Here is a 25,026-nt window from a genome sequence, read left to right as displayed (position 1 = left end):
GTCAAGTAGAAAATGAGAGAAAAGAGAGGAAACAAAAAGCGAACCAAGTCGTCAAGGTCCTGTTCCCACAGCAGCGTTGCAGAGGGGTGAAGCTCCGGGGCTCACAGCAAATTAAATTCTGGCCCCCGAAAGCGGTATAGCGCTGCCCTTTCCGCCTTTCCAGCTCTCACGCGCTCTCCACCTCCGGGCCCGAGAAGCTTGCGATCTCTCGAGCTGTGTTATCGCGCTCTCTCGCTTTAGGCTGTTCAATCCCAATCGCTTGAGGCGGAAAGCCTCCTACCGCCAAACTGTTCTCCCACTTGCTCACTCTTGCCTCTCCCTTCCGATCCACTATGCCGCGTAAGTGAATGCGCCATGTTGACCTTGTTTTGCGCGCGCGCTTGAGCTAACCTGTCAATCTACAGCCCCAATCGAGGATCTCTCCGACGAGGAGTCCGGTGATATCCCCTTCGACGACAAGAACGGCACCACCGAAGATGCGAAAGAACCCGATCAGGTGGACGCTGAGGGCGACGAGGATGACGACGAGGAGGAGGAGGAAGAGGACGTGTTAGTCGCGCATACCGATGAGCTCTAAATGGGACTGAAAGATCTAACATGGCCCAGTTATATCGTCGAAAAGATCAATGACCACGCCTGGATGGACGATGTGAGTTGATTTACCTATCAATGCTTTGTTGGCTTCCATGTGCTAACTATTTCTGCAGGGCTCATTCAAGCTTCTGGTGAAGTGGAAAGGCTGGGACAAGCCAGAGGACCTGACCTGGGAACCTGAAGCGTCATTGAAGTGCGTTTATCTTTGATGGTGTGAGACTGCGCCTCTGCTTATACTTGTTTACAGGGAGGGCGCAAAGGATATTTTGAACGCATACTACAAGAAGATTGGTGGACGTCCCAGGAAGAACGCTGCGAAGCCCGCCGCCCCCAAGGCCGCATCAGGTCGCAAGCGCAAGTCAATGGGCGAGACCAAGTCGACTTCGGCTTCCGCCGAACCCACCGAGCAGAAGCGACGCCGTAAATCCTCAGCACCTGCGACAGAAGAGCCGCCCGCGGAGACAGTCGCTGAAAGCGAGGAGGACGATCTGAGCTGGACACCCAAGGGCAAGGATTGGGGCAGTCACCTCCAGAAAGTTGACACAATCATCAGAGATCAGGACAGCAAGCAGCTGTTTGCATTCCTACTCTGGAAGAACGGCAAGCGCTCTCGAGTTGCACTTGAAACATGCTACGACAGGTGTCCGAAGCAGGTAAGTTTATGCGACTAACAGATTCGCACAAGCGGAGGGCTAATTTCTGATTTCAGATGCTTCAATTCTACGAGAACCATTTGTAAGATCTTCCCAGCCATCTCCACAATCGTTTATCGATGCTAACTTTCCTTCAGGGTCTTCAAAGAAACTTGAGCGTGTCAAGTCGTTTCATAGCTCATTTAGAGCGGAAACCCCGGAAGGGGTTATGGACAGATTCTTTTCAAAAAGAATCTAGTGAATATTATTTTTTTCCTGGAGCTCGTTGGAGTTTGGGTCATTTATTTTCTTATCTCTGAGCTGGGGTTCCCAATGTAGGATAGGCGACTTAATCTCAATGGATGTTTTTTTTTCCTCTGATTTGACCAAGAAATCATAATATTGGCATTAGGGCGTGCGAGGCTCTTGGTACTTGCAAGATGTTGTCTACTGTATTCTTGGAATTCAGAATTTTCGGTTTGCTTTCAAGATGTTATTCCATATGCAGGCATAATGAATCTCATGTGATTTCTTGAGAAGACTGTTATTGAATCAAACCCCTTTCTCGAGCCATTTCGAGGTACTCCCACCGCGCTTGAAAGAGCCTATCGCCATGCTTTGTAGTCACTCGTTCAACGTCGCGGGCATCCTGACTTTCCACGCATCGATCGTCCTCCTCCGTCCATACTCCACGCATGTTCTCAGGAACCGGATCGCCAGCTTTTAGAATCTTGAGCAGTTTCTTTGCTAGAACAGGTTCCATGCTCGTATAGCGTAGAGCGTCCAGAACGGTTGCTACCTCAGCGCCTCGCGCCGCTTGTGCGTTGACCCAGCTGCTTATGTCCGGGTAGTCGTCTGGATCGCTGTCCTCTTCATCTTCGTCATCGTCTTCGTCGTCTTCGGTGTCTGGTTCTGAACTTGACGGGAAGAATGGCAGGTGTTGGAATAGGGGGTCCACGGTTTTCTCAGGGATTTCATTTGTTTGCTCAGGGATAGTTGGTTGTGCAGGTATTGATGGATGCTGAGGGCGGGTAGGCTGTAGATTAGAGGGGGATGTGTCTGGGCGTGGACAATGTGGTTCACGAGGCGGTGTTTGGGGGGGCCGTGTAGCGGCATCCGGAGGTTGATCAGGAGAGGTTCGCGTGGCAGAAGGAGCTTTTTCTGGCACCTCTACCAGCCTTCTCTTTGCTATCTTCGTTCCTTCAGGGGAGCGGGTGGAATCAGAAGGTGGCCCACGTTTCCTACTGGAACTTGGCAGAGGACTGGGCTGTTTGCTGGGCCCTGATGCAGGTTGTTGAGGTTGTAGATGTTGTGTAGGAGGCGCAGCTGGGACTGGGGATTCGACAGGCCATTCAGGAGCCTGCGATTGTGGTCCAGCTCTGGGTACTGCTTCAGCACCCCCATAGACGAGGTCAGGTCTTGGTTCACCTCCTCCTGGACGTGGCTTTCCGCGTAGATTTTTCAGATATCGAGTTCGCCATGATTGCCATGTATGATGTGGGAACTGTAATTCATAGTGAGTATAGCGTGGGTAGTATTAATGCAGTTCCAAGAAATACATACTCGCTCGGCTAGATCCTTGTATATCCTGTTGCCATGTGTTGGCGCGCCTTTTGACTGTTCCCAGGGATACAGCCAGTCAAAAACGATCTGATCGTCTTGTAGGGTGTAGCTTCTCCTGGTGCGCTTCGTAGGAATGTTGGATGCGCCCATCGGACGCGGCGCTGCTGGACCGACCCGATGAGGTGCAGGGTCTTCCAACTTTCCATGACGAACAGATTGCTCCACATACCGATAGGATAGCCTGCAGAGGACGTAAGTAAGATACTCGGCAGAAAATGAAGGCGGATGGGGCGAATATACGCATTAGGAGGGTGGGTTTGGGATTTTCTCAAATGATCCACCAGAATGATATCGGCATCTTTCTCCAGCAGGACAACCTTGCCGCCATGGTTCTGGATGGATGTTAGCATTTTAAGCCTTGGCGTCTTTCTATAATGGGACGAACCTCAATCGTTTCTTTTAGTTGCGTCCGTTGTGGGATAGCGCGGGATAAGAAGAATCTCCCCCCTGCAAATATGTTGGACATGTTTCTTGTTGCTCCTGGAGCCGGTAATTCTGCAAAGACGCGAGAATGGCCGAGGTAACAACATTCGTCTTTGTAGCGGGTGCAATGGGCTTTTGGTGATCTCTCACTCTTTGTGTGACGCGTTATCACGTGTCTGCGTGTTTCGCAGGTGGTTCTGACGCAAATCGCAGATCGCAAATAAGAGAGACTTATGAATGAAATTATCCTATGCAAAGGCTAGAAAAAACTCAACGACGGATGAAAGCCCCTCGAGGAACTGAGCCGACAAGCCTAGTCAAAGCGTAGGCAAATAGCAAGTTCGCGTTTGTAGTCTCGCAGAGTCCAAGACACGTGACCGTGTTGATGACAAGCCCGCCACGAGCGCTGACCAGACAACAACACTCCAAGGGAGGCGAGACTGAGGACTAACAAAATGGAAATTGCATATTTTACGTGAGGGTTTGTTTCTAGTCCACTGAGGTGAATATTGAGCAGAACAGATAAGGCAACGGGCTCAGTCTCCACATGCCACCATGGGGACTCTCCGAACAGTCGCTCTTGTCATCTTGGGCATTTCGGCCTTCGTTTTTATCGCACTTTTCGGCCGACTACCAGTATTCAGGTGAGACCTCTCTTGAATATTTCATGAGCATAATTGACACAAGCAAGGAAAACCCCCATTGCCTTTCTCTATCGACTGCTATGGGTCTACCTCCCCAATGGAATCGCCTTTATCGACTCCCGTCTGCTTGGCGGAAGACTAGTCAGAGCATGGAGTCGCTCTGGCAGCTATATCTTGCGCGAGAACCATCCCTTGGTCCTTGTAAGCCTTATCAATCATCCTGTTTGCCAGTACCATTCATCTAACCAATGTCAGCTGTTCTTTATTGGCTTGCTTGCCATAGGCGAGGTTTTCTTCCTACCGGCAGCATGGCCTCGGATGTCCAGTACCCATCATTTTTGGGTACCTGGCGTTGTCACCTTACCATATGTGCTTCTCTATAAGTGCGTGGTGACCAAATCATTCGTCACCTCGGAAAACCACGCAGAAGAGATGAAACGATACCCATACGATCGTGTCCTCTTCCACCCTGGACATATCTGTTCAACGTGCAAATTTCTCAAGCCTGCACGCAGTAAGCATTGCAGCTTTTGCAAGGCCTGTGTCTCTCGACATGACCACCATTGCGTGTGGCTAATGAACTGCGTTGGGGCCAACAATTACAAGTACTTCTTATCGCTTCTTCTCGCCGTGTCTGTACTATTGATCTACGGTACCTTGCTCGGGTACTCTCTTCTCTGGCAAACATTGCGAGAGATCGTTCCACTGGATGTACAGGCAGCTATGAAGAGTTGGTCAATGTACCTCCACGTCTGGTCTATTGTGATCACCAGGGACCCCAAAATCGGAACTGTCACACTGCTGATGCTTATGACAGCCCCGTTGGCGGTTGCTTTCTTGGCTTATCATACCTACCTCATCTGGGCTGGTATGACGACCAATGAAAGTGCCAAGTGGTCTGACTGGAAGGAAGATGTTCTAGATGGGTTTGTCTTCAAGGCCAAGCGAAGTGAGATTCGATGTGCCCCTCCACATGTGGATCTCAGTGGCCAGCCGTGGCCAGTGCAAAGTGACCAGATCCTGGTCACAGATGGGCAACCCCCGTTGGAAGGCTATGTTCTTGATGATGCCTCGAACCGAGTCACATACCGTGGTGATGCCAATCGGTCCAGGCCGATTGACCGGCAGTGGGTGGAACTACACCACACAAGAGATCTGGAAAACATCTATGACATGGGATTTAGAAGAAACCTGGTGGATGCCCTAGGACTGCCAGTGCGAGAGAAGTTCTATACATAGCTTCTCATAAACTATTATAGGAATGACATGCGTATTCGTTGACCAATTTTCAGAATCTCGGAAGACATATTTTGGCCCGACACGCAGTGCACAACTACCCATAACATGGCGAATTGAAGGGATCATCATGGCCCCGAGGATAAGCCCAAAGTAAAAAGGTCTATATGCGACAAAACCAGCAGTATTAACCTCGAGATTAGACGAGTAGTTTAGTTCAAACGTTTGTCCCGGCAGGAGTATAAGACCATATATGGTAGGCGGTGGTGGTTGGCGGTGAATGAAATGTCCGTAAAACCTCATTCTGCCCGCCGCGATTTCTCAATTCATCCTACTGTGAGAGTCCACAAGTTCTTCCCTTTACACTTCACTAAGGACCAAGCTTTTGGCCGCGCATCATGGCGGACAAAAAGCCGCTGTGTACTCCAGCGGAGCTTATGCTGAAAGTCATTTTGGCAGGAACCTTGAGCCACTATGAGACCCGCGGGATGATCGACGACAAGCGTCTGGAACACATGCTCGCCGCTGGAAAGCAGATCCTGTACAAGACACACCAGGAAAGCGAAGTCAGGTAGGAAAATATATTACTGATATGACGGTAATTCTTGTGTGCTGATATTCTGCGCCTGAAGACATAATCTCGGCATGTCCCCTGACATTTGGGCGGGACTCACGGATGTACTCACCAAGGCGATTCCAGTCCTTGAATCGCAGTCTTTCGCATGGAAGAGCCCCAGAGCTGCACTTGAACATTCGTCGTCAAACCTCATTGCATACAACTATTTCTCGTTAGTGAAGGATATCGAACGTCTCAACGACCTGTGCACCATTGCGCGCAACCTACTTGCGACAACCAAAAAAGCACAGAACCTGGCTGCTGAGAAGGGCTTCGACCAGCGAATTCTGGCACTGATCGATACATGTGTGCGGGTCACGGCAAGGGGATTCGATGGCGAAACAAACCCACGAAACGAGGAGCGCTGGCAAAAAGTGGTAAACCTGTACAAGCGACTCCTTATAACGTGTCTCCAATACCTCCACAACTTCATCATGCACAATGAACATCGAAAAATGGTGCTGTGGTTGGATCTATTTGGCTACCACTCGACCGCCGACACGAACATAATCCAACCCAAGGAGGCTCTGGACTCCACGGCACGCATCGAAGGAGTTGCGCCGATTGTGAAGATCGGAGAACGGGTCATCAACCCTCCCATTCGCGCTCTCTATGACCAGACTGCCGAAGATCTGCTTTTAGAGACTATTGCGAAGTTCCCCCGCGAGCCCTCCACCATCAAGGAGGAGGCTGCGATGTTGCTTCTTGCGAATATCAAGGACCACATGGAAAAGATCCTGGGGCGAGACTTGACCGACATACAAGAGATGGGCCGAGACCCCGAGCAGGTCAAGTACATTCGGGCCGCGTTAACTTCTATCCTGGGAGCTAAGGTTGATGGGTGGTCTGACCTGCAGGAGAGGGCTCGCGAATTGCCGCCTGCTCTCCCTGAAGAGGAGGAGCACGAGGCTACCAAGAAGAAAACGATCCTCACAATCGATCGCAGCATGACTGCTGGGTTCCCACGGCTGTGCTGGGCTGATCTGCCCGAAGTGAACGACTATTCTATAGACGCGCCAGTAACGGAGGATGATACCAGTATGCCTCGATCATCTCAGTCGGCCGCCGAGACACTGCAGGAGGCCAAGGATGAACTGATGGCCCGGCTGCAAGAGGCTTCCCAAATCGGCGATGATGGCGCCGATTACGATCATGGCGACGCAGGGACTGTGGGCGAAGATGATGCGCATAGCCTGGAGGGCCACGCGGATGGAAGTGTTGACGAGGATGAAGAGGAGGATGACGAAGATATCGACCGGGGTGATGATGGTGGCGATGTGGATGATGACGAGGATGATGATGACTATAGGGGTCGCCCTGGCGATCAACAACGCGGCCTGTTGACCGATATCCCGCTTGTTCTGGGCCCCGCCGAAATTGAAGCGTTGCCTATGATCATCCAGGCAGGCATTGTCGACAGTTTCGGACTGAAGGGTGGTGAGCGAAATGGCTCGCGCAACATGCAAGCCCTCAGGTGCCATATTCTTCTCACTCAGGAAACTGGCCGGAATCTTCTCCGCGAGCTTCTCATCTTCATCGCTGCTTGGGATCTTCCGGACGATGAGCTTTACTTCAAGATGATGGTCCAGATCATGGAGGCAGTGCTCCGTAATGGTCTCATGTCCCACGCATACTCCGATTTCGGTCAACCCAAGGACATTATTTCTCCCGCTCAGGCCGTGGTTATCAAGATCCTGACGCACATTTTCCGTGCAAAGTACTCTCCCGCATCTGTGACGGGCTCTATGCAGGGCAGCGTCCCGCGGACCCCCTCGCCTCTAAGCCGCGTGGACATCCTCACAGTCCGATATATATTCACCATATTCCGTGGCAACATCATCCCGGAAACCTGTGCTCTGATTTACCTCCAGGGTCAAATTCGGGCCGAGCGCGCCTTGCCGGAGGATTTCCCCCTCAACCTGTGGGACATGGAGCGCGTTTACGAGGGCGTATACCAATTCCTGGAGTTCTTCGCCGTGCTTACCGAGAACAACGACTGGAAGAATCTGCTGGTGAAATGGGAGATTGTCTACGATTTGGTCACCCTTATTAAGGAGTTGGAAGCCAGTATTCCCAAGGGTCAACTGAGTTCCCTCTCCTTCGGCTCGGTGCCTCCCCCACCCCCTCCACCGCGTAGTGCCTCTCCTAATGACCACTCCAAGCCTCCGTCGCCCACACCGGTGGCCGTCGAGCGCCCCTACGATCCTAGCGACCCAGCAGACCCGCTCGACAGCCACGCCGGCAGCGTCGACTCCCGCCCCGAGTCTCCTCCCATCACCGAAGATCCGTCCGAGTTTGAGTGGCGCAATCTGAAGAAGCTTGTCGTCCTGGTCCTCTCGTCGCTGGTCTGGAAATGCCCTGATGTCCAAGAACAAATTCGTCGCTATGGCGGCGTGGAAGCTATCTTGATGTGCACCTCCTTCGACTCCAACAACCCTTATATCAAGGAGCATGCTGTTATGTGCCTCAAGTTCCTGCTGGAGGGCAATCGGGAAAATCAGCGCTTGGTCGAGGAGCTCGAGGCCCGCGAGGTGGTCAAGGATGACGGTGGTGTTTTGGAACGCAGCGGTTATGAGGCCATGATTGACCAGGCAGGCAAGCTTGCTATACGACCAAAGGATGCCACGGCCTAAAGAGGCTTTTCATGGCTCTTCTATTTGAAGCTGCTACGCTATTTAACGTGATATGAGTGCATAGCGCACAGCATCTAAAATGATCTCTGTTTAGAGAAATCTACAAATCCATTTCTTGAATTTAACCTCTCCACCGCGTAGCAAGATAGAGAGCTGTACTTCCGGAACTAAATTAGGGACCGTCATACCGAGGTGGGTATCATCATGCATTCATTGAAGTATGTATCCTTCATAGGCGTTAGATAAAAACGCTCATCGCCCTTCGTGAAAATGCATCATTATTGCATGCGTAAACGCCAGATCGGGCCAAATCCACCTCTTCATCCGAGGCAATTCAACCGTACATGCCATCCCATTCCTCCTCGTCATCCTGTTCCGCGAGCTTCCTGCGCTCCTCAGCCTTCTCCCGCAACTGCTTAGCAAAGTCAGCCCGGTCGAGAGGGCAAGTGCCCCGCAGTCGGAGCCATGGGCGCACGCATTCCAGGTCGAATAGGTGGGTGGGGTGGCAGGGAAGCTGGACCACAAGGGGATACTCGTCTTCGAGGAACGGGTTGTTGCAAATGGGACAGGTTTGGGAGGGGTCGAGGGATGCCTTGGGGACACGTTCGAGCACTGTTTACATGACGCAATTAATTAGCCAATGTCCCACGCCCCGTTTAAAACACCGAATAGTCTCAAAAAGGCACGCTTACTATCGCAGAATTCGTCGCTCACTCCCTCGACCTCGCGGGGAGGAGTATCCGCTTCGGCAAGCAGAGTCTGAATCATCTGTGACAGGAGATCATCACTGCTGGCGCCATCCGTGCTGGCCCCGGTCTCGGAGAGCATAGCAGATGCCTGGCGGCGCATAACCTCAAAGGCTTCTGCGAGCGAGTAAAAAGCTGCGCTCACATCTCCCGGGACCGGGACAGCATGGGGACGGTGATCGGGGGCTGGGGTGATCTCTTCGAGTGTTGCGAAGAAAGTGGACATGTCGGGACGACGGCGGCGAGTGGTGTTGTTGTCGAGGGCCGGGTCGGTCGTGTTGTGCTCCGCTGTGAATCTCAGAGTTAGTTGATGTGTTGCGACATGCTCGGACTTGGAGATTTGAATCGGGGGAGTACTCACTCTCGTAGTTCGACATTTTTGTAGGATCCTCGAGCGCTCGGCCGAGGTGGGATGGTGATGAGGTGAAGAGGAGGAGGGATGGAAGAGAGGATGAGAGAGAAGACGGTGTGAGGGGGAGATCCCCTTTGGCTCTGTATGTGTGTGTGACACCCGGCTGTTTGCTTGGTTGCACACTGGAGGATTGGTGAGAGATTGGTTGGAAGGAAGTTGCGCAATTCAGTGGGCAATTGAGGAGGAAGTGAAAGTTGGAGATTGGAGTGGGATTGAAGTAGCTGCAGAGTCGATCGGAGGCAGCAGAGCGATAACGCGGCGCGGGGAATTTGATTGGGCCGTGCGGGCGTCATCACGCGAAGCTTCTTAACAGTTTATCTGGTGAAGTACCTGGTACTCTATCATGCTTGACTGTTTTCGATTCTCTGCTTATTCTCTGCTTATTCAAGGCCAGAGGTAGGTTTATGTGCTCGAATTCCTATAGAGTTATTCGTCCTCTACGTGCAACATTTTAATTGCAACAAGGTATATAAAACACCACCCACAAGCCTGAGCTGAAGCTTTATCCGGCTCGGCATTCTGTTTCTGTTGTGGCCCCCATACTCTCACATGAAGACTAATACCAATCAATCTACCTCCCATGGACGAGGTCTGTAAGGTTCTTCTGAAAAAAGGTTACCGTAATTGTACACGACTACTGCCTTCGGATGAAATACCCATGCATTTTCTCACAAACAGCAACTCGAAACATACTTCCACAAAGTCGTTGATTTGAAAGCAGTCTTACACGTTCTTCAGGCATAAGCTAGGTAGCAGAAAAGGCTAAAGCTGAAGGAAATCAGTATGTAACCTAAGAGTTTAGCTGTGGGATTCTTTACTTCCAACTGCCGTGCCAAAACCCTAAAGCCGCCGCCGATTGGTAAACCTTTAACTCCGAACAACTTCAAATCGAGCTTGTTCTTCTGACTTCTCTACATTCCGCTAGCTCTTTACGAGATATACGAATGGAGATTGATATTCTCCACTCTCTTGAATCCAGTGATTACTTCTCATCTCACCCCCAATACTTCCCCGCCCCCAATATATCGGCTTTTGGAAAATCTGTTATACCCGCTGCTCGACAGCCCTACACCTCCTTGGTCCTTGTGCGGGTTTAACAGTATTAGTATCGGACATAAAGCTTGAAGTAATATTCATCAGCATGTATAAATACTAGCTTGAGTCCCTTCTCAACTAAATTTATCTCTACATCCTCAAACACTCCGAGAATACATCTGCCTAGACGAACATCCTTCGAAATCAACCCAAGATTCACCACCATGTCTAATGCTCAGAATATCTCCAAACGCCTTCCCAACCTCGGGGATCATGCATTGATCGGAGAATCTGCGAAGCTTCCCATTAACGATGCGACTCCCGTCATCTCCATGAGCCCGGTGGTGCTTCCAGCTCCAGATCGCATCATGGACTTGCATATGCGTGTCTCTGCACCGGCAACTGGAAAAAATATCCCAATTATCCTGCTCTCACACGGTCAAGGCTCATCCAACAATCTCTCCTCTCTCAACGGCTACGCCCCGATTGCCCACTTCTGGGCTTCTCATGGCTTCGCAGTCATCCAACCCACGCATCTCAGTTCTCGGGCGCTTAGCCTCAGCCCCGATGAGTACCCGGAAGCTCCTTGGTTCCTGCGGACTCGCGTGATTGACATGAAGCTCATTCTCGACGAGCTTGATCAGATCGAGGCACTCTTCCCCCAGATCCAAGGACGTCTTGACCATTCTCGCATTGCCGTCGTTGGCCATTCTGCCGGTGGTCATACCGCAAGCCGGCTCATGGGTGCTCGAGGAAACGACCCTACCCATGAAACATACGAAGACCTCTTCGAACCACGCATCAAAGCAGGTATCCTCCTCGCAAGTCCCGGAGACGGCCGCGGAGGAGATGGACTGGGTCCCGCTGCCGCAAACACCGACCTGAAATATCACAGCCACGCAGAGATGAAAACACCCACACTCGTCGTTATCGGGGACAGTGATGGATTCCCGTTCTTGACCACCCGTGGCGCGGAGTACCATGCAGATGGATATTATTTCAGTAAAGGCCCGGGGTCGCTTCTCACAGTGAAGGGTGGGAAGCATGGACTTGGTGGAGTTTCGGGCTATGATACTAGCGAGGCTGCTGATGATGAGAGCCCGGAACGACTGGCTATGGTTCAGCGTATGACTTGGGCGTATCTGCGCAGTGCACTGTACCCTGATGATTCCGCTTGGTCTGCCGCATCTGCGGCCTTGGATGGGCTTCCTGGATTGGGATATGTTGAGGATAAGCTTCCAGGTCAATACCAATCTAGCTAGTCTGTGAATGATACATAGACATCGGCGAGAACCCAGGAAACTCTTTAAGCTTCATGTATTCGATAATCTCAGCTCTAGCGACCATACAATGTCCTTGTAACTAGCTTTCATATGAAAGACCTAATAATAGAAACGGAGTCTTGATACACTATGGCTACGGGGCGGGCACGTTTTGAAGGTGTTTTGCACGATGGGAATATTTGCAGAGAAATAGATGGCAGTTTTCGGTGATGCCTTGAAGACTAAAATACCATGCATATCTAGCGTTAACCCCATCGTGTATTGTTCTTGATTGGGCACTAGGCAGGGGTCATGATGCACGCTGGCATACCACCAGGCCTACTCATGCGGGGGCCATAATGGGGTCCGAGATCCCCGTCTGTCCAAGGAAGTTCAGGAAGATCACGGTATTTGAAACGGAAGAGGTTCTGAAACTGAAGGATCTTTTGAGATTGCTGCTGTTGCTATCGTTATCGCTAAATATGAATGTCTGCTATCTAGAGCATGTGTTGGAGAACCAATAGCTAAGCGCCGCTAGCACTGGCGCCTACTATACTATATTGAAACAAGTGCGCATGACAAGGCAGACTAGCATTCCACTTTTGGATACTAGTATGCATGTCTACCTCCGTTCAACCCCTCCACAGCAAGTGCTGCGCCCCAGCGTTCTTGAATCACAGGGCTAGGTTTTCTTATAACCCGGGCCGGCCCGTCCATGCTTAGTTCTGCTCATGAACCATTTTCGACTCAGACTGAAGCGAATCGAATCGTGTACAAGATGAGATACTCCACGCCTGATTTCAATTTCACCAGCCCCCCAGGTCCCTCGTTTGAGAGTGTCTTTACCCCTTCGCCCTCTCAGAGCAGCAGTTCTTTTGGGTCACGCCCTCAAGGCCAGACGCCACCATCTATCTCGTCCAGATCCCTATCGCCAGATTCTCCCCAGCATAGTACACAAACTACTCCAATTTACACTTTTGGAGGGAGGAATAATAGCGGACGGAGCTTATTTGGGTTGGCCGCTGTTACAGGGCCCTCCACAAACCCGAACATGGCGCCTAGGCATCTGAGTTCCCGACCCAGGATTATGCCAGATCGCAGTATGGATCACAACATAACGCGCGAGCCTCGTGTTTCGTCTATTCCAACTGTGAATCCCAACGGCATCTTTGGCAATAGGGCACGGGAGACTGAATCGCTCTCATCTCATACGGAAACAGGGAGCGTCAGGGAAATGCCGGCGAGGAGAGGTGTAAATATTTTCGGGCAAATGGAAAACTCAAACGCGACAATACTGGGTGAGGATGATGGTCAAGATGACAACGAAGATGAAGACGGAGATGACGATGAAGACGAGAATGAAGACGAAGCTGAAGAAGAGCCCGTCGACGATGGATTCTCCTCCCCGGACCCCATCGACGACCGAGCTCTTCAGAATAATCTGAACACCCTTAAACTCAAGCTTCAGGGGCTTTCCCGCGAGATTTACAGCTATGAGCTGGCTCGAGACCCAGGAACCAGGCTGCATCATATTTATCAAGAAACGAAAAAGCTTAGTGAGTTTAAGGACCAGGAAACACGCATTGTGGGATTCATAGGCGAAACTGGAGCAGGTTTGTGCTTTCTTATTTCCTTTCTGATGTGGACATGCCTAACCATCGTACAGGCAAGAGCTCCGTCATCAACTCAATACTAGACCAGAGAGGCCTCGCTCGCTCGGTATGAATTCCAGGTTTTGTATCCTGAAGGATACCGTTTTCTGATAATTTTGATCTAGAGTGGCGCAGGAGCCGCATGTACTTCTGTGCCTATGGAGTATCGGTGTGTGGATAATAACCACCCCTGTCCCTACACCATAGAAGCCGATTTCATGAATGAAGACGAAGTCAATGATCTTCTCGAAGAGCTTCTGCAAAGCATCCGACGAGCGACAATCCAGACAGACCGGAGTCTTATTGCAGAGGAGAATTGGGAACAGTATGAAATCATAGGCAGGAGGTCTCACGAGACCCTCCAGGCAATTTTTCGCAATCGGTCAGACTTGACTATTGAGTATCTCTCGCGTCCTGAGGCGGAACTCGAGATCCGTCAAGAGTTAAAGGAGTTGGCTATGGATCGGTTGACGTTCCGACCTGGAGGGTCAAGTTCACTACAATACTCCGTCGTCGCGGGTGACTTGGAAAATTGTAAAGATGAATTGGACAGGTTGACGAGTGACTCGGGAGACAGAAATGCGCCTGCTTTATGGCCTTTTATTAAGCTAATCCGGTTTGTGAACCTGCTTTCGCTGAGATGTCCTTATTCTAATAAGCCTGCAGGGTATTCTTGGAGTTGCCTATCTTGAAGACTGGTCTGGTGCTTGCCGACTTACCAGGTAATACGCTTCCTGCGATTTAAATACTTGAATTGAGTTGTCCTAATATATGATAGGACTGCGAGACACGAATCATGCCAGAGTACGAGCCACGGAAAGGTATCTTGCCAGCACCTGCGATGAAGTGTTCATTGTGGCCGGGATCCTTCGATGCGTCTCGAATGAATCCATCTACGAAACTATTAAGAAGTGCGGAACTACTAAGCGCATACGAATCGTTTGCACAAGAGCAGATGTATTCCACTCCTACTTGGGTAAAACTGGAATTGTTCTAACTTATATCAACAGGAAATTTCGCCGGAGGAGTCTGCTCGCGGTACTGGTCATTTCGCTGGCCATGTGAAGAAGATGAACGCAGCAATTAAGAAACTTGAAACCGAAGCAAATCGTATCGGACGTCAAAGGCAAAGAGCACAGGGCACAGAGAAAGCAAAGCTTGCTGTTTTGGAATCCACAATAGAGTAAGCTAGCAGATAGAAACTTGATCAACAGCTCGCTGACTACTTTACAGAGACAAGATACAACAGCTTCGCTACGAGTATGTTTGACCTATCAGTCAAAAGAGACCCATTCATTTCAACTAACATTGGAACTAGGCGACAGGCGTATATCATGAATGATAAGAACGACTCGACCGAAAAGGATCTTACAAGGGCAATCCATAACAAGCAAGAGCACCGAGGCAAGGACATCAAAATATTCTGCGTGGGCAATGAGCTCTACGGCAACCCTCCACACAGGCTAGCAGACGAGTATAGGAATCTCAGTGGTGTTCGCGAGCTTCGTTCCTATTGCCGATCAGTTCCTGCAGAGGCTAGAATGAAGTCCGCCCTTGTTTTCATCAGGGATCAAGTGCCTGCTCTTTTGCGTTCGATCGAACAGTGGACACTGACGGGCCGTGACTCTGTGACTTCTGAGAAGGCCCGTAAGCTTCGGAGCGTGCTGGAGCAGTTGGAAGGGGATCTCCGTGAGGTATATTATCTAGAATTCCCCGTCCTTCAAGTCGGAGTCTTTAAGGGACAATGGCATTCTAATTATGGATAGGGCTTTACTTCGAGCCATGGTCGACTCGCTCGTATCCAGAATGATGTCCACTCTAAATTCGACACCCAAGTCATGCACCAGCTTCGTGAGTAAATTTCGGTCTTCCCTGCGCCATAACTAATTGACCTAATCATATAAGGAGAACAGAAGACAGTTATTTTCTGGGCGATCTAAAAAGAAGGTTTGTCGAAGTGAGTCAATTATGGGAAATAGTAAGTACAACCGATCACTTTCATCAACCCCACACTGACACGAATATTCTTTCCTAGTTGCATTTCACTACTTATGCCGCGTTCTGTCGACAGAATGGCACTCACACAACCCAAGCCGCGGGCTCGCGCTGCTGGAATGACGAACTGATGGAAGAAGCGCGGGCGGTGTTAGGTTACCGGTGGGATGCAATAGAAACCTGGATCATGGCTCAGAGGAATGATATCTCTGTGTCTTTTGGAGACATTACGTATACACTTTCCGGTAGGCTTTTTCTGATCAAGTTACGGACCTGTCTTTACGTGCCGCTCTAACATATTACACTCTCCAGAACATTTTGAAGTTGCCCCTCAAGCGATTGGAAACCTTCTCTTTGTTTTGGACTATAGAAAAAGGTGTATCAAGCATATTTTCACTGAAGCCATCACCCATATAATTCAAAGCACAGAGTAAGTTTATGAAAATGGATTTTATGTGTCCGACTCACTAACACTGTTCCAGATTCATAAGAGACCACACCCTCAATGGCCACAACAACAGTTCTTTGATCGCCGACTTAATGCGGGATGCGTACAATCGCTGCAATCGAGAATCAGGTACTTGACCAACCCCCTTAGACTGACATACAACACATGCCTTTACCAAAAATCCAAGTTCTAATTACGATGGCCCCAACTTAGGAACCGGAAGCGCTCGAAGGCGCAGGGATATTATGCACAGCCACCTATCCAATATGCAACTGTACAGAAAGTATGCACAATCAGTGCAATCTTTGTACCACGCGGCTTTGGACGAGGCCTTTGCCACTCTTAGAGAGAAGCTACAGGAACAGATTGAAATGATTGCACGAGACCTGCGCGCTGTGGTGGTCCCTGCTGGAGAGGTTTCGGAGGTAGAGAAAGCCCCGGGATTGGTGCGCGAGTTTGAGGCGAGACTTGGAACTTTGAAACGCGTTTTGTATCATGCAACTGAAGCTGCGAACGCAGAGGGAAGCTAAACCAAGCTGATGAGCTTTCCTCTCCTTGGGGTTTTCCTCCAGACCCAGCGCCGAGATGCCTCGATCCTGTGCTTTTCCGTTTCTTCCTTGCTCCTCTTGCAGAATGTGTTTTCCCGTTGTTTCCTGGTAGTTCGTGCAGAAGATATGATTTTCCGTCGACTTGTTCTGTTTTGTAGATCAAGTCTCCTTCCTGATGCAGGGTGGAGACAGTTTCTGGTTAGATAGTTGATAGCTCTGTAGCCATGTTTCTCTTCCTTGATGGAGAAGGCAAGATTGACAAGTTTTCCCTTTTCACAATTATCACTTGCTTTCTCACACTCGCCAGCAGCAACTTTGTTCTGTATGCTCGATGCGTTGACGACTGTTTTGCTGATCGTCTTTTCTGCCACAATCTGTCGGGGCATGGCTGAGATTGCTTGTCTTAGACTTCTTTCAGCTTCTTTGGGGCATGAAAAGTTAGATTCCGGGACAAGAGAAGTTTGTAATCCCTTGGGAGAATAAGTATCCTTGGCTTTGTTGCCAGCGGCGACCTGTTTCCCATCAGTCGACACAAGGTGATCCGCAATGCAAAGTGACCATGCAAACGGTGAGCTTCACAGAGGGCTTGCGGTACCCTTGCCTCGACACTGGGTTATAAACTGAGTTCGTAGCGGCCTCTCGTTCCTAAACCAAGGTTTGTGAGAGGGGTAGATTGCGTCTACTAATAGATTGCGAGCTGCCCTCTGGGTGATATCAACTCCACGGATTCCGTTTTGTTCTTCGATGGGCAATGGAGCGTTTTCGCAGATTTCGCTTCGGTGACCCTGTTTTCCACATTTCCAGCAAGTAATGCAAGTGTCCATGTCTGGAGAACCGTGTAACCTTGAGTGTCCGGTCCAAAGACACCTCGCTATCAGCTTCCCACGGTTTTTTTTTTTTTAAAAAAAAAAAATTCTTGTCGGGGGTGGTTATTGGAGGTTGAAGTTTCTTGTCGGGGGTGGTTATTGGAGGTTGAAGTTGAGGTGGTTGTCGTTGTGATGGGGAGGTCTGGGACATGGGGATGGAGGTTTGCCATTTTGGGAAGGTACACTTTCTGGCGACGGTCATGGGAGTGACATTGGGCTGGTACTGTGTGTATCGTAACGGCGTGGGCTCGAATGGTGCAAACTTCAATCTTTTGGATTTCTGCCTTCATCGCATTTTGATTGTTTTCTGCCTTCAACAAGGGGTTTTATACTCTATTGATACTGAGGACATTGCTGGCGATGTATTGATATTGCCTTTTTCGGGGTGCGGGTAGTCCCGTCAACGCCAAGCCTAGCTTCGGTAGTTACAGTGGTCCCTGGAAGCATTGATCATTGATACTTTGTTCAATTACAGTAAATTAGGGCACAACCAGTAAATGAGACTTCTGGGCAGTGTGGTCTTTCAATGAACGAAATAGTACAGTTGAGTGCTTCGTTAAATTGCAATCCAATCTATTTCGCCAATATCGCTGGGAACGTAAAAAGAGCCCAAACCTCAACATAGCCAGCTACATATAATAAAAACCTTCAAATACAAAACAATCTCACCAAGCTAAAGGTAGACCTTCAGAATCCAGAACCAATATATCACTTGTGCAGAAACTCTACATGAAACACCGCCACACCAAACTCGGTGCCGCGCAACGATCAACCATAAAAAACAATCAACGTGCCACAATCGATAAAAATAGCGGTAATGACGCAGCCCCCCAACGTGTCAAGTGGAGCGCCGATCCGAATAGCGCGGTTGTTTACACTTTACAGCCTCCTTCGTCTCCCCGGCAAAGAGGAAAGTTTACGGAGTCTACTTTGTTCATATAATTTCCATTCTTCCACACCCCCATCCTCTGCCAGTTACAACATCTTAAGCATTCACACAGACAGACCACACAATGCGGTCGCGAGCTTCCGTAAAACCATCGGACTATCCAACCCTGCCATTCCACGGCATTCGCTTCGTGACCTTTCTCTCTTCGATCGTGGTCGCAATCATCCTCGCCGTATTCATCTACCATCTCCACGCCGATGGCTATAAACTCCCCTTCGCATTCCTAGTCGTACGTCCCCCAACCCACCATCCCCAATCCCCCCATCACAATTCAAAAACTAACTCAACTCACAGCTCCTGATAACCTCCCTCCTATCCCTCCTCTCAACCCTCCTAACCAGCCTCTGCAACTGCGCCTGCGGCCTCTCCACAAAACTCTCCCTCCTCCTCAACACCACCCACCTAATCCTCTGGGCACTCTCCCTCGCCCTCCTCTCCTACAGCATGTCCGGCACGATCCTCACAAAATGCACAACGCAGTACTGGGCCACCACCACCGCTTTGACAGTCTGCCGCACCTACAAGGCTCTCTTCGCGTTCACGATCCTCGGGGTTGTCAGTTATATCGCGGCGATTTGGTTGGATGTTGTTGTACGGAAGAGGCAGACGAGGCTGGGAGAGTATAATCCTATGGCGAGTTCGGCTGCGGTCGGGGAGGATCCGTGGGATGTGAAGTTGGTGGAGAGGAGAGATGATGGGGGTGATGGGGGGAGGAAGGGTGGGAATCGGGTTAGATTTGCTGGACAGGGACACGGGTATCAGCATCCGGCTGAGCAGACGGGGTATGATCCTGCGGCTTATCGTTGATGGGATTGAGGTGGATTTGTTGGTTTGAGTCCATTGAGTTGGGGTCTCTCCTTTACGATCCTGTTTGGCAGGCGACTTGTTATGATGGCTTCGGTATTGCACGTCCTTGGATGCGTGTGATACATGTGGCTCGTTCAAATTGATTTTTGTCATTGACTGCATGGGCATGGCGGCGTTACTTGAGCTATTTCTTCGGATGACATGATATGAAAGGGGTGTTTGAGGCCGGTAGATAGTCTAGATCCCTTTCTCTAACGACTCTGACATGCGCATAGCATCATTCTAGCGATGGGAAAGACGGGGTAGAAAGAAAGAAAACAATAACCAGACAATAACCAGACAATGGCAAAGACAACATTATGACGCTCGATATTGACAAGATGAGTGTGGTATTTTTGAAGCAAATAATTCAGAGATCCAATTCGCGGGCGTTTACATGATGACCTCGTTGGCGACGTCCTAGAGAAGAAAGGAGTATGTTAGTAAATGATCAGGATGACCTTCAGGGATGGCTGGCTTACCCGCTTGAGCTCCTTGTACGGCAAGCAGACACAGTTCTGCACGCGGACCTCGTCACCAACGCCGCACTCCTTGCCGAGAATAGTAATGCTCTGCACCTTGACGCCCTGCTTGATGATGCTGGTGGAGTGGCTGCCAACGGGGATAGGAGTACCCTCGACACGAGCCCAGGCACCAACACGACTGCTCCAGCCGATAATGGAGTGCATCACACAAGCATCGTGGCGAATCTCAGAGTCCTCCAGGACAATAGAGTCCTTGATACGGGCACCAGCACCGATCACCACGCGGGCGCCAATTGAGACGTTCGGGCCAAGCTTGGCGGTGGGGTCGACGGTAGCAGTGGGGTGGATGTAGACTGGGGGCACGATGGTAGCGGAGGGAGGGGTGAGCTCCTCGGACTGGGCCTGGAAGGCCTTCTGGAGGTAAAGGGCGTTGGCAGGGACAGCAGAGCCAGCAGTCTTGATCTGGCGCCAGAAGTCCTTGGTTTCGTGGACGAAGAAGCGGTTGCTGTCGGCGAGATCGGAGAGGATATCCTGCTCGAGGCGGAGGACTTCGCTCTTTTCACCGTCTTCGTCGTCTCCGGCGACAAAGGAGGACTCGAGGTTATCGGAGGAGGGGTATGAGAGGAGACGAGGGCGGGTGGTGCGGCGCTTGATGGCGCTGCGGATAGCGGGGAAAATGCACTCGGTGGCGAAAAGATAGACACCGCAGTTGATGAGGTTGGAGATGTGGGACTCGGGCTTCTCGACGTAATGCAGCACTCGCTTGGTGTGGGAATCGGAGACAATGCAACCAAAGTTGGAGGCAGCCTCGTTCGTTACCCGAGTACCCAAAATGACAGCCTCTGCGTCCTTCTCCTCGAACAGGCGCAGCATCTCGACAAGAGGGAACGAGCAGCAGACATCAGCGTTCAGCACGAGCAGGCGCTCAGGCTTACCCTTGAGGATCGCATCACGGAAGTGGTACAATCCACCTGCAGTGCCCAACGCTGTGTACTCCCGCAGGTACTGGATGCGGAACTGGGGGAACTCCTTGGATGCATCCTTGATAAAGTCCCGGAAGACAGTCTCATCGTAGTATCCGATCAAAATGACCTCGCGCACATCGTTAACCTTGGCGACCGCCTTCAGGCAGTGATTGATGATGGGGTGACCGGCGACTTCAAACAGGGGCTAATGCGGGGCAGACCGGTTAGACTGATTTTTCTTCACGTCTGTTGTTTCGCATAGCCATTGGATCGAAGGAGTATACGTACCTTGGGAACATCGAGCGACAATGGACGGAAACGAGTACCTCTAGAAGGCCCTCCAACCTGTTGATCTGGTCAGTTTGTGTACAATCCAGTCCAGAGGATCATTGCGTCACTTACCAAGATGACAGCCTTGGTAGAGGACTGGTTGGGATCTCCCCGCACTGGTACTTGGAGCATGATGAACTGTGTGAGAGAGGAATAGGGGGTTGCAAAGGAGAATAAACTTGAGAAAGATACAAAGGTGGCCGAAATCCGAGTCTCGAGCTCCGGACGCCAAGACGACGCTTGCGGTGGGGAGGGGCTCACCTGACGTGGAATCGAGAACGTGGGAACGTGGGATCCATTGATGTAGATCCGCTTCAGGGGAAAACCTAACTACTACACTCGGGAAAATCTGCCGATTTCAGTTCTTCTCAAACTTTGCTAGAATTTTTCCATCATCTGAGCAGTAGTATGTTTGACCTTCGATGCTTAAAGAGCTCCTGGTATCACTCGCTTGGGCCTGTCGATCTCTACAAAAATGTAGTGGTTCTCTGGTGTCTCCACACCAAACAAATAGCCTACCTCATCGGGTTCGGGACCTATAAATTGACAAATGCAGCAGGTAGTGGGATATGACCACCGTCAGGTTCTTCTGCATAGTTTGGAGTAAGTGAATAGACCCTGTACCTGCGCAACAAGGTTAGTAGGCTTACCAGATCCAAGACCTAAGCGGTTAGCTGGGAGAAATATATACCAGGGTATAGATTGGCAAGGAACTTAGAGCCCGGGTCATGGATTGGTTCAATCATAGCCTGGAGATACCTAAGAGCCGGCCTTGGCCGCTATCTAGGTAGTTTTTATTAGTTCAAGTCTTTCGCATAATCTTCAAAGAGTAAAAACCGAGGCTGTTAGAGCTGGAATTAGCCCTCCCGGGCCTCGAGAGTATTGAAGATCGCGATGTTCCCGGCATGTCCAGCTCCTCGGCTCCTTGTTGACAATTTGTTACGAGACGCCATTCCTAGTGTATTTCTCGAGATGAGCAGTTGGTCTTGCGAAATGGGCATCATCAACATGCGCTACCTTGTACGGAAAATGATAAAATTACTGGGTAAACCTTCACTTCTACAATGAGTGCATTTTGTGGGATTTAAAGGGCTTGTCATTTTTTTTCTTTTCATTTTTCTCTAACTCCACTAGATTTCAACAACATATCTCAACACGACAGTAATCTCCACAAAATTGACAGTCAAAGATGGTGAACACCGACAAATCCGTCAAAGAACATGGTGATAATCGTCAGACTTTCACAATTCCAACACACGGAATCACAAGCTCAACAGGGGACCGTTTAGACACACTCATCCACCCAGTCATCCATTGGCGAAAAGCCATCTGCCACAGTGTTATCCGTGGTCGTCATGTCTTCATCTCCGTCCTTGTGGTGGATGGAATTGATCCATTCCTGAGCCTTGCTCAGCTTGGCTCGCTCACTGATGAGGGTGCATCGACGCCGTTGCCGCTCGGGGTCTTCAGCCATCAGTTCCATGCACCTCTCGACGGCTAAATACACTGTCAGATCAAGCTATTAATCCAGCAGTGGGTGTGTCAAACTCACAATTGGCATTCAACTCGGCATTGATCACATGGATCAACTCATCACGGCATTTCGAGAACACCTTAGCGTGAGCCGACTGACAAATTACATCAAGAAAACGGGAGCTCGCAATCTCGTAATATGCCCGTGAACTCTGGTACATTAAATCTGTTAGCAAGAAAACACGAATGCCAAACCGAGAATTTGCTGACTGACCGCCATCATCTCAATCTCCTGGGAATACCCGTCGGGAATGAGTTTCTCAATTGTCTTGGAAATATTCGTTTCGTCGTCCGGGTCATATCCGGCGCCTCGAAGGAAGGTTTTCGCGCGTGAACGGTTTCGCCCATTGATCAATCCCCGAAGAGCAGTCTTCTGTGCTTCCTTGTGAAGCGACTGAGCCATTGTGAATGGCTTCTGATGCTCGATCTGGTAATGTGCCATGGCATCATCCAAGAACTCCGTCCGAAGCTGTGTGACAAACTCATTGATCACGCGACGAAGTTCCCGGTAGAGGCCAGTTTGGTGATACTGAGCAATCTCCTCATCTAGGTTCATGCCCAGTACCCTCATCACGAGGTTGCAGGTTGCAACCACAAAAGTACTGGTTAGGCCATCCCAGTGCTTAACGCTTGCGCGATTAAGGGCCTCGATCGCGCTGGGGTCAATCTGGTTCGGGATCCCAGCCCGGTGCGACTCTTCTTTCATATCTCGAATTTCACTCAAGGTGAACCTTCGGCTGGCTCCATTCCACTTGTCGAAGACATCCTTTGTCAAGTAGATAGACTCTGGAATGGTGACCACGTTGGCGTGAGTTTGTACATCTGGAGGTCTGGAATCTGTGCCAGGCGCTTTACGCTTGAAGCGTGGTGGCGTTTGAATGGCCATCGCATCGTAGTCACCATCCATTCTCTCCGGCTTTATTTCAACGTCGAAGGCAGTAACCGTGATCAATGTCGGCTTTGTTACTGCCAATGACTTCTGGAAGTCCATCGCGAGACGATTCCAGAACTTTGGGAGCATGTTGCTTGATTTTCCATAGCCAGAACCCCCGTCGAAAACTCCACGGAACTTCATACCAAGCTTAGTGACCTTCTCGATCAGAATCCGCTGATAATTCTCCGTAGGTGGATCGGGGAGAGTCGCAAGCTCCGCATCAATCCGAGATGCCTTCTCGTTGATTTTCGCGATGATGGATGGCAGGCATTTTTGAATCTGGTCCATCAATATGGCAGATAAAGCCGTCTGCAGGCGCCGAACTCCGAAGCGGTCCCGATATTGAGACATCATTCCCACCCAGAATGGGTCTGAGAAGAACACGTCTTCTTCCATCCGGGCCTTCGCGTGATCTACCTTAGGATCTTGGTTGTTTCGTACAACAAAATATCCATGGCCAAGTTTGAACTTTTCTCCCGCAAGTATTTCCTTCCATTGATCGAAGGATTCCATTTCAGAGATACGATCGGGCTTGGTCAGGACACCCAGAGTGCGCTCCTTTGCTGACTTGATGTCCCGGATCAGCCTTGCGGCACTCGAGTTGGTGGCATCGTCAGTCATAGTTAAAGTCAATAGCACAATACAGTTCTCTTGCGAGACATAGTGCTTCACGAGGTTCTCGACAAGGCCGACAAGATATGTTTCGTCATCATGCTCGGGCTGACTGATAACGCCCGGTAGATCATAGAATGACAAGGCCGGGAATCCAGGGGCGGAAATGTCCAGACGCACAACGTTCGGCGAGAACTTCACAGCGGTTGTATCAGCGGATCGTTGGTTCTTCCCGGGAATGTAGATTTCAGAATCGCTGTTGGGGTTCAAGATGGCAATCTGCGCCCACTTGATCGCATTTTCAACTTCTGACTTGTTAGTCAGAGTGATGAAGACCTCTTCATCTCGCCCACCGATAGGAACCCAGGGTCCCAGCGACTGAGCCTTTCGTGGAACAGCCCGCATCTGCTTAGAAGGATCATACCAGTATCTGCGGGAGAGGTACACAACACACTTCCATGCCTCCCCAGGTTTGCTTTCCGAGAGGTTGATTTCCATAGGGCAACGAGTGCAGGTGCCTGCACTGCGAGGAACCTGGATTTCGGAAATACCCTCGATGAGAGAGCTCTTGCCAGTACTTTGGTCACCGACCACACAGATCTTGGGGAGGGCAATTTTATTGTCCTCGATACCCAGGTGACTCAGTTCCTGAATTTTTCTGACCAGGTCAGTCATGTCGAACGTCATGACATCGAAGCCGTTTGTCACTTGAGGGGAACCATCGATGGTCGATGGCCCCTCCACGAAGAGGCTATTTCCCAGCCAGGATTTTTCGTAATCCATCTGTGCGGAGGGAGGGGCCATTTTCTCTTCCTTTGGTTTCGCCGACAGTGAATGACCACCAGATATTATGCGTCGGGGGGTCATGTCTTGATCCATGTTCTTGCAAGTTCCCACGAAGGCTCAAAAAATGCTCGAACAAAAGTGACCACGCACACACTTGACGAGGTTATGTGGTGATGAGAGACAAGGGAGAAGGTGTATGTAGAGAGCGGGCGTGTGGAAGA

At 50.3% G+C, this 25,026-nt stretch overlaps 10 protein-coding genes across 10 annotated transcripts; 6 read left to right on the top strand and 4 right to left on the bottom strand.

Annotated features, from left to right (window-relative positions):
* Positions 1-332: 332 nt before the first annotated feature.
* N7473_002954 (uncharacterized protein) lies at positions 333-1,403 on the top strand (the record flags this gene model as incomplete). Its single annotated transcript, XM_057148894.1, has 7 exons — positions 333-339; positions 405-549; positions 607-649; positions 708-787; positions 842-1,247; positions 1,304-1,329; positions 1,385-1,403. The coding sequence occupies 7 exons, from the start codon at positions 333-335 to the stop codon at positions 1,401-1,403; spliced, it is 726 nt and encodes a 241-aa protein (XP_057012548.1).
* A 367-nt stretch (positions 1,404-1,770) lies between these two features.
* On the bottom strand, positions 1,771-3,315 carry N7473_002953 (putative transcription factor Rap1; the record flags this gene model as incomplete). The annotated part of the gene is made up of 4 exons (XM_057148893.1): positions 1,771-2,730; positions 2,790-3,030; positions 3,090-3,181; positions 3,235-3,315. 4 exons carry the CDS (start codon positions 3,313-3,315, stop codon positions 1,771-1,773), a joined length of 1,374 nt encoding a protein of 457 aa, XP_057012547.1.
* Positions 3,316-3,827: 512 nt separating this feature from the next.
* N7473_002952 (DHHC family palmitoyltransferase) lies at positions 3,828-5,155 on the top strand (the record flags this gene model as incomplete). The annotated part of the gene is made up of 3 exons (XM_057148892.1): positions 3,828-3,916; positions 3,964-4,117; positions 4,172-5,155. 3 exons carry the CDS (start codon positions 3,828-3,830, stop codon positions 5,153-5,155), a joined length of 1,227 nt encoding a protein of 408 aa, XP_057012546.1.
* Positions 5,156-5,550: 395 nt separating this feature from the next.
* N7473_002951 (Ataxin-10 homo-association domain-containing protein) lies at positions 5,551-8,401 on the top strand (the record flags this gene model as incomplete). Its single annotated transcript, XM_057148891.1, has 2 exons — positions 5,551-5,723; positions 5,785-8,401. 2 exons carry the CDS (start codon positions 5,551-5,553, stop codon positions 8,399-8,401), a joined length of 2,790 nt encoding a protein of 929 aa, XP_057012545.1.
* Positions 8,402-8,484: 83 nt separating this feature from the next.
* Positions 8,485-9,759, bottom strand: N7473_002950 (uncharacterized protein). Its single transcript, XM_057148890.1, has 3 exons — positions 9,509-9,759; positions 9,094-9,435; positions 8,485-9,013 (listed from the first exon to the last, which is right to left on the bottom strand). Exons 1-3 carry the CDS (start codon positions 9,522-9,524, stop codon positions 8,736-8,738), a joined length of 636 nt encoding a protein of 211 aa, XP_057012544.1. The 5' UTR covers positions 9,525-9,759; the 3' UTR covers positions 8,485-8,735.
* A 1,059-nt stretch (positions 9,760-10,818) lies between these two features.
* On the top strand, positions 10,819-11,856 carry N7473_002949 (alpha/beta hydrolase family protein; the record flags this gene model as incomplete). The annotated part of the gene is made up of 1 exon (XM_057148889.1): positions 10,819-11,856. One exon carries the CDS (start codon positions 10,819-10,821, stop codon positions 11,854-11,856), a length of 1,038 nt encoding a protein of 345 aa, XP_057012543.1.
* A 727-nt stretch (positions 11,857-12,583) lies between these two features.
* N7473_002948 (GTPase domain-containing protein) lies at positions 12,584-16,721 on the top strand. The gene is made up of 14 exons (XM_057148888.1): positions 12,584-13,469; positions 13,523-13,575; positions 13,634-14,124; positions 14,175-14,230; positions 14,287-14,465; positions 14,519-14,691; positions 14,742-14,768; positions 14,827-15,202; positions 15,275-15,359; positions 15,422-15,486; positions 15,544-15,748; positions 15,816-15,933; positions 15,986-16,080; positions 16,165-16,721. The coding sequence occupies exons 1-14, from the start codon at positions 12,635-12,637 to the stop codon at positions 16,479-16,481; spliced, it is 3,075 nt and encodes a 1,024-aa protein (XP_057012542.1). The 5' UTR covers positions 12,584-12,634; the 3' UTR covers positions 16,482-16,721.
* A 1,657-nt stretch (positions 16,722-18,378) lies between these two features.
* N7473_002947 (uncharacterized protein) lies at positions 18,379-19,121 on the top strand (the record flags this gene model as incomplete). Its single annotated transcript, XM_057148887.1, has 2 exons — positions 18,379-18,543; positions 18,609-19,121. The coding sequence occupies 2 exons, from the start codon at positions 18,379-18,381 to the stop codon at positions 19,119-19,121; spliced, it is 678 nt and encodes a 225-aa protein (XP_057012541.1).
* Positions 19,122-19,553: 432 nt separating this feature from the next.
* On the bottom strand, positions 19,554-21,072 carry N7473_002946 (mannose-1-phosphate guanylyltransferase; the record flags this gene model as incomplete). Its single annotated transcript, XM_057148886.1, has 4 exons — positions 19,554-19,580; positions 19,643-20,815; positions 20,899-20,955; positions 21,013-21,072. 4 exons carry the CDS (start codon positions 21,070-21,072, stop codon positions 19,554-19,556), a joined length of 1,317 nt encoding a protein of 438 aa, XP_057012540.1.
* Positions 21,073-22,225: 1,153 nt separating this feature from the next.
* N7473_002945 (putative dynamin GTPase) lies at positions 22,226-24,823 on the bottom strand (the record flags this gene model as incomplete). Its single annotated transcript, XM_057148885.1, has 3 exons — positions 22,226-22,437; positions 22,493-22,625; positions 22,688-24,823. The coding sequence occupies 3 exons, from the start codon at positions 24,821-24,823 to the stop codon at positions 22,226-22,228; spliced, it is 2,481 nt and encodes an 826-aa protein (XP_057012539.1).
* Between the last annotated feature and the right edge of the window lie 203 nt (positions 24,824-25,026).

The sequence above is a fragment of the Penicillium subrubescens genome, assembly GCF_028828155.1.
Source record: "Penicillium subrubescens strain IBT 31985 chromosome Unknown utg000002l_segment0_segment0, whole genome shotgun sequence".
Classification (NCBI taxonomy): Eukaryota; Fungi; Ascomycota; class Eurotiomycetes; order Eurotiales; family Aspergillaceae; genus Penicillium; species Penicillium subrubescens.
Note: the sequence above shows the minus strand (reverse complement) of the source record. Positions and strands in the feature narration are given on the sequence as shown.

Bases quoted from the DNA above. Each gene is read 5' to 3' on its own strand.
- N7473_002950 (XM_057148890.1), bottom strand. The intron at 9,014-9,093 runs GTAAGCGTGCCT...TCATGTAAACAG, and splicing joins GAGCGACGAATTCTGCGATA to TGCTCGAACGTGTCCCCAAG.
- N7473_002948 (XM_057148888.1), top strand. From the start codon at position 12,635: ATGAGATACTCCACGCCTGATTTCAATTTCACCAGCCCCCCAGGTCCC. The intron at 14,769-14,826 runs GTATGTTTGACC...CATTGGAACTAG, and splicing joins ATACAACAGCTTCGCTACGA to GCGACAGGCGTATATCATGA. The intron at 15,487-15,543 runs GTAAGTACAACC...ATTCTTTCCTAG, and splicing joins TGAGTCAATTATGGGAAATA to TTGCATTTCACTACTTATGC.